An 11,347-nucleotide genomic window follows, 5' to 3' on the forward strand; every position below is an offset into this window, starting at 1 on the left:
GAGAGCGAGGCTGCCGCAGAGGTAACAGCGGGGACCACGGCCAGCGGAGGGGGATGGGCGGTCCGAAGATAACGGGTGGACTGCGCCCCGCCGCCTCGGCCCGACCTCCTGCGCTCGAAGCCCCGCCCTCGGCTGTCCTCCTAGATCCCCGCCGCGGCTCCAGAGGTGACAGCCACGTGGACCCCCACGCGCGCGCGGCGGGGGATGCCGGCACGTTGGCGAGGGGGCGGGGCTGGCAGCGCGCCCGGGTGGGCGAGCAGGGCCTGAGTTCGCGCGCGCGGACGCCGGCTGCCGGGCGACGCTGCCGGGAGCGAGCACGGCGCTGACGTCTGTGCCGCTTGCCCAATGAGAGGAGACCTGGAGGAGGCGCCGTTCCCGCCCTCCGCCCCCGCCGCCGCCACACAGGTTACCCTCCCGAGCGTCTGTGGAGGCGCGGGCCGCCTCAGGCTCCGGCGAGGCAGCGACCCGACCTCGGCCGCCGTTCGAGGCCCAGGCAGCCACTCGCCTCTACCCCAGCGCCCGATGTCCTCAAGATGGAGGCAGCGGGGGCGGGGGCGTGAAGAGGGCGGTGCTGTGGGCGCGGAGGACCCGGCGGCCCGGGCGGCGGCAGTGGCGGGATGGGGCTGCTGCTCATGATCCTGGCGTCGGCCGTGCTGGGCTCCTTCCTCACGCTCCTCACCCAGTTCCTGCTGCTGTACCGCAGGCAGCCCGAGCCACCGCCGGACGAGGCAGCGCGCGCGGGCGACGGCTTCCGGTACCTCAAGCCGGTGCCCGGCCTGCCCCTCCGGGAGTACCTCTATGGCGGCGGCGGCGGGGCTGAGGAGCCCGCCGGGGGCTCGGCGGAGGGCGCTGCGACCCCAACCCCGACCTCGGGCCCCGAGACCCCCGCCCCGCCGACGCGGGAGACCTGCTACTTCCTCAACGCCACCATCCTGTTCCTGTTCCGGGAGCTGCGGGACACGGCGCTGACCCGCCGCTGGGTCACCAAGAAGATTAAGGTGGAGTTCGAGGAGCTGCTGCAAACCAAGACGGCCGGGCGCCTGCTGGAGGGGCTGAGCCTGCGGGATGTGTTCCTGGGCGACACGGTGCCCTTTATCAAGACCATACGCCTTGTCCGGCCGGTCGTGGCCTCGGCCACCGGGGAACCCGACGCTCCGGAGGGGGAGACCCTGCCCGCCGCCTGCCCGGAGGAGCTGGCCTTCGAGGCGGAGGTGGAGTACAACGGGGGCTTCCACCTGGCCATCGACGTGGACCTGGTTTTCGGCAAGTCCGCCTACCTCTTCGTCAAGCTGTCCCGCGTGGTGGGCAGGTTGCGCTTCGTCTTCACGCGCGTGCCCTTCACCCACTGGTTCTTCTCCTTCGTGGAGGATCCGCTGATCGACTTCGAGGTGCGCTCCCAGTTTGAAGGGCGGCCCATGCCCCAGCTCACCTCCATCATCGTCAACCAGCTCAAGAAAGTCATCAAGCGCAAGCACACCCTACCCAATTACAAGATCAGGTGAGAGGGGACCGGGCCGTGGACGGGGTGCAGAGGCGCGGGGACTGGCGGCTGTTAGGTGACCTGGGCCTGGGTGGCCCTGCTGCCCGCTTCAGTGGGAAGGGCGAAGGCTTCTTCAGCCCCCCAGCCCCTGTGTGCTACCCCGCACAGGGCATTAGGTAGGAAAGGCGACATTGGGTGCTTTCTTCGCTTCCCAGCAGCACGGATGGAAACCTGTCCGTGTGTTCCTGGGCACTGAGGTGGCTCCTTGGGTGGAACTGGCCCTCAGAGGCAAGTGGGTGACGGAAGGGAGGCCCACCGCTCGTCCTCCGGAGCCACTTCTGCGGAGTCACTTCTGGGACCGTTAAACTCGTCCTGTGCCTAGTTGCTGCATGCAGAGTAGCGGCCGCGTCGCTGACTGCAGCATCACACGGGCCACATGGGGAAATTGTTGCCGGACTCAGGGCAGTGTGAAGGATGTGCGCATTGCCCCAGTCTGGGCTGTTTTGCTATAGCTACTAGCCCCTTTTGTTTTGACACCGTGGTAGCTTAAATTGAAGGGCAGAGGTAGGAGTTATTGCTAGGAATACTTTGTGCAGTGAATTGGTAGGGCGTTGGGAGCGTGCTGTAGTGTACCTTTCTGTACCTTTTAAATTGTCATCTGCCCTTTGGGGGGGGTAGTTTCTGTAGCATAGACAGCAGACTGTCCGTCAGTGACTCCTCTCTATGACTGTAAGTTTCTCACCCAGTACTTGAAGTCACCCTGCAAACAGTATGTAATGGCAGGTAGTAATTTTAGTATCTTAAAGTTCTCCTCTATCTGATGGCTTAATTTTATGTAATATTTTTTTAATATTTATTTATTTTTATTTATTACATTTATTTATTGTGTGTGTGTGTGGCCAGCTCAGCCCACCAGGGGGCGGGTCTGGCTGGCATGTGGTGCTGGGGATCGAACCGCGGTCCCTGTGCTTTGCCAAGCTTGTTTCAAGTAGGTGCTTTAGACCACTGAGCCATCTCTCCAGCCCCTATGTAATATTTTTAATGTATGAATTTTCCTTTACTATAAGGAGAAATGGAAAGGGAAATTTTGTAGGGCTAGAAGCTTCATCTGCCTTGACCTGGGAAGTCTTGTCCTCTTAATTTTGTGTAGCTCACAAAATGTTTGAGCCTTTTGGGTGTCATCCTCTGTTATTAAGCTTATGTCCATCTTGTGTTAGCCTTATCTAATACCTTTTTATGTCCATTAAGTATTTTGCAATCATTAGTTTTCTTATGCAATCTCAAGATAACCCAGGAATATTAGAATTTTGAATGGAGTATCGATTTATGTTTCCCAGATGTACTTTACTAATTATATTTTCTTTAGACTCATAGCAAAGTGACAACCTGAAACTTCTGAGAGGTAGACAAAGCAATATAATGAAAATATTCATGTAGGTTTCTGTAGGATGGTGAACTGGGTTTGCTTTATGGTTCTGTGATGTGGTACATTCTGAAACCTGCTTTTAAGATCTAGAATATAAAGTGACTAAATTATAAATTCTTGTGTTTAAGCAGAGAGGTGTTTATTTATAGCAGTGTATTGCTAAGAAAGTCATGAGAAAAAGTTGTTACAGATTTTGGTAATCTATTCCAACTTCAACTCTGATGTTTTCTGAGTAGCTTTCAAGTAATGAAATCTGACTTGATGATGATGATGATGATGATGATGATGATGATGATGATGATTTGGGAATTATTTTCAGAATAGTCAGTGGCAGTGAAGTTACATATCTTGGCTTTTTCATATAGAGATGCAAAATTCAGTTAACTCTGAAAAATTTTATGAGTTAGGAAGCTCTTGAGAAGTTTATTACTTTGAATAAATTAACAGCATCATTTATTTAAAGCCTGGCAAAATTGCTCTTCACTAAGCATGTTGGAAGGGATTTTGAAGACCATGCAGTGTGAGTTTGATTGCTGTGTCAGCTTCTAAATCTTAAGCATTCAAGGACAACCTCCTAAAATAAATACTTCTGTGCTCTTCTTATTAGAGAGCATCTCATTGGTCAGTCAGTAAATACTATACTAAACGTGTCACGCAGCCTACTATATGGTTATCTCTAGGTAGAGCTTTGATACTAAACAGAAATAGACAGTGCCAGCCCTTATGGAGCTTAAAGTCCAATGAAGACTAAATTACATTACTTAAGATTTATGCTACAGTAGGATTGATGGAATTAAAGTATTTTAGCTTAGTAAAAGAAAAGTAGAAGTTTGGGGAAGAAAGAAGGTGCCTAAGGAAGTGTTGACTTTTCATGTCTCTGAAACTGCTCTGCCAGCAGTGTTTTGAACTGTTGATGTGGAGCTGATTCAGTTTCCACATAGATTCTCATAATGAGAATTAAGATAGATGGATTCCTTTATTCCTTTTATTTATCCATCTATTTATTTGGTACTGGGGATTGAACTCAGGATCCCACACTTGCCAGGAAGATGCTTATGACACTTAGCTATCTTAGCTATCTCTGCAGCCCTGGATTCCATTTTATGGATGAAGGAATGGAGCTCAGATAATTAAATAACTTGATTAAAACTACATGAATATCTAATGGTGAAACCCAGCTCTGATAGTCAGGCTGCCTTAAAAAAAACAACCACTATTGTTTCTAAGTTTTTTTCTTAAAGTGTGTCATCAATGTAATATATGTAGGATATCGTAAGTTAAATCAGGTCAAATCTTTGGGTACTGCTCCCCATACAATTTCTTTTTTAATCCAACATACTGTATTTACAAATAGAGGGTCTTGCACATTACTACTAAATAGCCATCTAATCTTCTTAGTAGAACTAAGAAAATTGTGGTTTGGCCAAATAGCTCAGTGGATTAAAGTGCCTGCAAGCAGGTGCAGGGGCGGGGGTTCGATCCCTAGGCCTGCTGTGCCAGCCCTGCCTCCAGGGCGCACTGAGATAGCGATTGAGACTGGGCGTGGTGGCACATGCCTGTAACCCCAGCTCTTGGGAGGCTGTAAACAGGCAGATTACTACCAGTCAGATCTTGTAGTGAGGCCCTAAACACCCTGTAGACCCTTCCCTAAAATACAAAAAAAGTTAGAAAAGAAAAGAAAATTATATTGAGTCCTGGGTCCTTTGGCATGTTAAATCATTATGTAACAAGTGTATCTTGCCAGTTAGCATTGTTGTCATTACTTTTCCCTGTATTTATTTTTCCTTTTTTATGTTGCTAAAGTGAAGTGGACTATAAGGGACTGCAGGTCTCAGATGTTTAACCCAGAGATAATAAGTAACTCAAGTGATTCCTTCTTAAAGACACTTCATTTTACCCAGTTAAGCATTGGGTAGCATTATCTTTTTTTAAAAAAAAAAAATTTGAATGAATAAATAAATATATATGGATTTCTTTTAATTGCATTATGTAGAAAATGGATTTGCTAATTTATTGAAATTAGGAATTTCTTGAGTCAGCCATCTCATTGTTGTTTTGTATTTCTTTAAACATGCTCTAAAATAGTATGTCAAAGTATTTTTAAAAATCCTTGAATTCATTTTAAAAGGAGCAAGATTACCACTGATATATTTTTCTTTAATTTTTATTAGTACATGTTTACAGACAGTAATTATTATGTTCATTATGGGAAGTGGGTACCTAACATAACATTCCTTTTTACATCCTCTTCCCTTTCCCTCCTCCTTTTGATTGATCTTCTTTCCATTTGCAAAAGATTATCTTCCTGTTTCCTATTATCTTTTAATTTCTTTTTTTAATGTATTTAGTACTGGGTCTATAAGGTCTCACTACACAGATCAGACTCATAGCGATCCTCTTGTTTTCAGCCTCCCAAGCGCTGGAACTATAGGTGTGCGTCACCATGCCCAGTCTCAATCACCATCTCAGTGTCTCAGCACACTGGGGATCAGACCACAGGTGCTTTAACCCACTGAGCTTTGTGGCCTGCCCTCCTACTATCTCTTGTTTTGCTCTTTTATCCATACATTGGGTTTCTGATGTAAGGAAAACCATGAGAGTGAATTTCATGTCACTTAACTTTATGGTCTCGCAGTACATCCATTTTCTTACATATGACTGGAGTTTATCCTCTGTGGCAGAATAGTAGTCATTGTGTGTAAGTACATATTGTCTTTATCCATTCATCTGTTGGTGGACGTATAGGCTGCTTCCAAGATTTATGTGTTATGAGTTGTGCTGCCATAAACGTGGGAATGTATATATCACTGTAATGTGATGTCTTTAGGGAAATACCTAGAAGGAATAGCTGGGTCAAATGGAATTTCTAGTTTTAGTTTTTGAGGAATTTCCATTTGATATCCGTAGTGATCATACTAGTTTATCTTCCCACCAACAACATAAAAAGAAAGGTTCTTCTTTTAGCCTTGCCAGGATTGTTATTATCTGATTAACTGATGATAGCCATTCTTTGTGGAGTAAGACAGCATCTCAGTATTGTTTTAGTTTACATTTCTTTAATGGCCAGAAATGAACGGTTGTTTTTTGTTTTTTAAATGTACTTGTTGGCAGTTTGTATTTCTTTTGAGATTTTTGATTGTCTTTTACTTTGAGTAGTGTAATTTTTTTGAGTTCTTTATTCTAGATATTAGTCCTCTGTCTAAGGAATAACTGGCAGTATCCCCTCATCTGTATATTGCCTTTTTATTCTGTTGGTTGTTTCCTTTGCTGTGCAGAAGCTTTTTAACTTGATATGATCCAATTTGTTGATTCTTTTGATGTTACTTTTGTGCAGTTGGGGTTCTGTTCACAAAGTCCTTACCTATGCCTGGGTCTTTAAGAGTTTTACCTATTTTATCTTCCCCTGGATCATGTGCTTTGGTTTTAATGTTTAGATCTTTTATCCATTTTGATTTTAATTTGGTACATGGTGAGAGCTCATGGGTCAGTGTCAGTCTTCTGCGTATGGATAGCCAGTTTCTCCAGCACCATTTGCTAAAGGGGCTATCTTTCTTTCAGTGTATTTTTGGTTCCTTTGTCAAAGGGCAGATGGCTGAATGTGCCAAAGTTGTTTTTATCTGCATCCTTTTTTCTGTCCCATTGATGCAGGTGTCTGTTTTTGTGCCAATAAGATGATGTTTTTATGACTGTAGCTTTGTAATATAACTTAAAATCTGGGACTGTGATGTGTCCTGCTTTGTTCTTATTGCCCAAGATTGCTTTTGCTATTCTGGTCTCTTCATGTTCCATAAATTATAGGATTGTTTTCGCTAGCTCTGTAAGAAGTGCTTTGATTGGATTGTATTAAATCTATGTATCGGTTTTCGAAGTAAGGCCATTTTGATAATATCGGTTCTGCCTATCTAGGAACAAGGGATATCTTTCCATTTTCTTTCTTTTAAATGTATTTAGTTATAAGTCTGATCTATGTAGTGAGACCCTGCAGACCCTGTACCAAGCACATTTTTTTTTTTTTAAAAGTGTTTAATACAGGGTCTACAGGGTCTCACAACACAGATTGGATTTGCAGCGATCCTCCTGTTCTCAGCCTCCCAGGCTCTGGGATTATAGGTGAGCGCCACCATGCCCAGTCTCAGTCTTGTTTTCAGCCTTCCAGGTGCTGGGATTACAGGTAAGCACCACCATGCCCAGTCTCAGTTGCCATCTTACCATGCCCCGGGGGTGAATCTGGCACAGCATGCTGGGGATTGAACCCCAGTCCCTGCATCTACCTAAGCAGATGCTTTAATCCATTGAGTCATCTGGCTGGCCTCTCTCTCTGTCTCTCACTGTACTTGTCATCAGAGAGGTTTTTCATTTCCTTGGTTAATTCCTTAGTGTTTCATTTTTCTGAATAATACTGTTTTCTTAGTTTCTTTCTTGGTGATTTCATTATTGGTATATAGGAATGCTATTGACTTTTGTATTGATTTTATATCCTGCTATATTTTTTAATTTGAGTATCCTATAAGTCTTTTGGTGGATTTTTTTAGGTCTTCTATATAAATGATCATGTCATCTACAAATAATGATAATTTGACTTCTGTCCTATATGTATCCCTTTTGTTTCTCTTCTCTTGCCTGATTGCTCTGGCTAATATTTTTTCACTGTACACGTTTTATTTACAGTTGTGTACACTGTCTTAATATGAATGGGACCACTTTTCTACTTGAACCATTGTTAACCAAAGCAAAATAACCTAGGTAATACAAAATATTACAATACAGCATTAAAAAAAATAAAATACTGCATAAAAATACAAAAACAGACATACTACTTCTGGTTAGGAATGTAATGAAGATGTTACTTTTTTTATAATCCACAATTGTGTTTAGGCAGTCATACAAACATAGATCACAGATTGGAGTGAAATGCATAAATTTGTAGCAAAACTTTGTAGTTAGAAAAAAATTACCAAAGAATGTACAAAATTAATGTTTATTCCACCCTTGTATTATATTCCTGGATCCTTTACCAATGTTACATGAGGAAAAAACAAAAGCAAAGCAAATGAAAACCTGAAATCAAAATCACTATTGTTATTAAATAGGGAAACAAGTAGATTAAAATCTAGCAGCCACAAGTAAAGATACAGCAAAGATAATGCTGTAAAAAGAAACAAAATTGTTAGAAAACTGTGTGTATCATATTCTTTCAAACCAGCAAAATTTGCTCCTCCATACAACAGAACATAACATTTTTTTTCCTGTTACAGAAATACAAGCTCTTTTTTGAATGTTGCAAATGGGTAAAATGTGTTTGTCATGGTAATTGTACTAAATTATTACAGAGTGAACCAGGAAATTTATGGATTCTGGGGATGATATGAACTGTAATACTTTCATTGGGATAGTGGATACTTTGGGGGGGAAAAACACAGAAGTACAAGACAAAGGTGAATGAGACTTCTCTTATATCTTAGCAATATTTAGATGGAATCAAATTTAAATGCAGTCTACTCTGCTTTTGAAGAAGCTTTGGTTCAGCTCCCAAATCTCAATTGCTTGATACAGTCCCTATGAGAATACTCAGAAGGTGTCTTCTTAAACAACAAACCTATTTTTAGTGGTGGAGCCACGCTTAGTAGCAGCGTCAGCATGGGACTGATAACCAATCACTATCTTTGGAGGAAGTCCGAACCTTTCCTTGTACAGTCTCCCTATATGTTGAACAGCCTCTCTGTTTTCACATTCAGTAGCCCATATTGCTATCTTGTCACCTTTAGCTCTAACATTAACAGCTCCGCACACATCATCACTGTAGTCATCAAATGATTCTCCAAAAAAGCACGGCAGTGTTTCTAGCCAAAAGCAATCCAGATTACTTCGTCTTTGCTGTTTGTTCAGTGTGATTAGCCATCTTCTTCCCTGCTTGTTTTTCTCATCTTCCTACATGAGTTCAATACCATCCTTAAAAAGTGAATAGTCATAGCCTCCAGTGGATATTCCTGTGTTGTTCCTACTTTCAGAGGAAAAGCTTTTCAGCATTTCCCCTTAGTATTTAGAGAATTTGTCTTCAAGTTGAAATCTGAAGAATAAGCCTCAAGTGAGAATGGCTGGCTGTTTAGGAATTAGGAGTCATGCATATTAATAATGCTTCTGTTCCTGGAGTAGTCTTGCCTTGTAGCTAGCACTGTTTGCATACTGGTAGAGCAAGTTCATTTTGCGGGTACTTTTTATTTGACCTGTACTGTTTTTGTGTTGCTTTTCAATTCCCAACAATAATAAATGGAAGAGTTCACAGGACTTAGTTTTTTGACTTTTGTTAGAAAAATAATTGGAATATCCTCTAGTTTCACCTTTGTAGAGTGTTTTTCAAAACAACAAAAGAATGGAAAGAACTTTGGTAGCAGCTCTGGTAGTTAAAACTTGGTGTATCAACTCCCACAGGTAGTTTATAGTCCCCACTACTTGGCTGAGTTTGCTGGTGTTTGCCTGGCCGAGAGTTAAGAATTTGAGACCTTTGCTTGAGTAAATTGAGATACCTAATGGCTAGATACGAAAGAATGATTACTTATACTTCTCATTAAACTCTGTATCTTTGAAGGGACTTTCATTGAAAAATTATGTTTTTAAAAAGATGTAGTCTATATAATAATGAAGTTTTATCCCCCTTGAAATATTTCCACTTTCCTAACACATAATAATACAAATAGGTGTAAATGGTCGTTGCTTATCACACATTTGGTGGGTATTTTGCTTTAGCAGGGTGAGTCATTAACTATATAAACATTTGCTTTTTGATGTACTAAATGTATCTGTTTATTGACTTTTAAGTTGAGTTCAAGGAATATGAAACTCATCAAGGGGAAACTTCACTTAATAAGTTTATTAGATGTCTTCTGAGCATGATTTTTTTGTCTTGACTGATTGTTGTCTTAGATTGGAAAAGTGTCTTAGATTGAAAAAATACTTAGCTACCAAAATTCCCTAATGATTATGATAATCATGATTTTACTAATGTGAATAGGAAATGTAACCTTTGATTCTTTGGGGTACTGTAGATAATGACATGATTGCATTATTCTAGCTATTTAGTTAATGAGGTAACATAGTTAATTTTTAACCTAGTGTATTTTTTCTTATACTACTTCCCAGAGGAAATGTTTCTATCTCTCTTATAAATGGAGTTGTAAATCGTTTTCTTAGAGATGAATTATGAAGTCATTTAAAAATACTTTTTTTAATGAATTTATACTGCAGACAATCAATACAGTGGGCAGGGCATGGGTGATAAAAATCATTATATGGTAGTTTATGCTGCATGCTGCCTAGTTTTCTAAAGAAAACAAAGAATCATTAAAGTCATGATGACTTTTAGATACACCGTGGCCCTTCAGTTGATGAACTTAATTCTTTCCATGATTCTGGTCATAAAATTCATGACGCCATTCTAGTTACATCTTAATTGTGGAACAAGTTCCACAGCCAGAATCATGGATAGGTACAACTGTATTTTAAGAGATTCTGTTTTGTCAGAAAAAAGAATGGAAGAAATCAATATCTCTGCTAAGACAATCACTTTATTTTTGATACAGTATGCATAGAAAAAAAAGCATACTTTATAGTCCAGTATAACTGAACTAACTGGGGAGTATTGGAACGTACCCCTTGAAGACAAAGGAGGAGCTGCCATAGTATACTTAAGTATACTGTATTTTGGAGCTAATACTACTTCTTGCAAGTTGGTTTTCCTGAAGCTGCGTCAAATTATTATGATTTAAGTTTTTAAAACAGTTTAGATGGAAAATAATGTATTGATAAATCTTGGCTCTAGAAATTTAATTTATACATGGAGGGGACAGGAATAATTGTGAGGAGATCTGTTTCTGAGCAGTAATATACACAAGTGTATTCTGTATCCCGGAAAGCCAAAATTGGTTCCAGGGGCCGGGAGATGGCTCAGTGGAATAAGCACTTCCCTGGCAAGCATAAGGGCCTGAGTTCAATCCCTGGTTCTGCAAAAAAAAAAAACCAAAAAAACTAAAATTGGTTCCAGGAAATAGCCAAAGCAGATCATTGTAGATTGTTTTAGAGGAGTATGCTTAATCAAACATTTAATATTAACTTACAGATATTACTGACAGTCTATCAGATAAGCAGGGGCAGAGGTAATAAAATAAATTGCTCAGTATATGTATTCCAAACACTGTATGGGCAGGCCACACCCTTGATATCTTGCTCCTAGGTGGAAGAGGTGGGTCTTTCATTTTTACAGATGTAGGAACTTGAGTCTTTAGAGGGGTTCGAGGGGATTGATGACTTACTCAAAGTCCCAAATAAAAGTTTTATACTTTGAAGTGCCTTGCTTTGTTATTTCTTTAGGGAGAAACCATTTGTTACTCTAAATAAGGGATCTGCAAACTATATACCATTAAGTGCATACATTAAGATTGATATTT

The 11,347-nt window shown here is 41.7% G+C and overlaps 1 protein-coding gene and 1 pseudogene across 1 annotated transcript in view; one reads left to right on the forward strand and one right to left on the reverse strand.

Moving 5' to 3' along the window:
* Positions 1–373: 373 nt before the first annotated feature.
* The window catches only part of Pdzd8 (PDZ domain containing 8), a 104,322-nt gene continuing 93,348 nt past the window's right edge, over positions 374–11,347 (forward strand). Inside the window, exon 1 of the mRNA XM_004625643.2 lies at positions 374–1,498. Coding sequence (XP_004625700.1) covers positions 618–1,498 — 881 coding nt within the window. The 5' untranslated portion in view covers positions 374–617. The remainder of the gene's footprint in view (positions 1,499–11,347) is intronic.
* LOC111815010 lies at positions 8,490–8,933 on the reverse strand (annotated as a pseudogene).

The sequence above is a fragment of the Octodon degus genome, unplaced genomic scaffold (genome assembly GCF_000260255.1).
Source record: "Octodon degus isolate 3935 unplaced genomic scaffold, OctDeg1.0 scaffold00010, whole genome shotgun sequence".
Lineage (NCBI taxonomy): Eukaryota > Metazoa > Chordata > Mammalia > Rodentia > Octodontidae > Octodon > Octodon degus.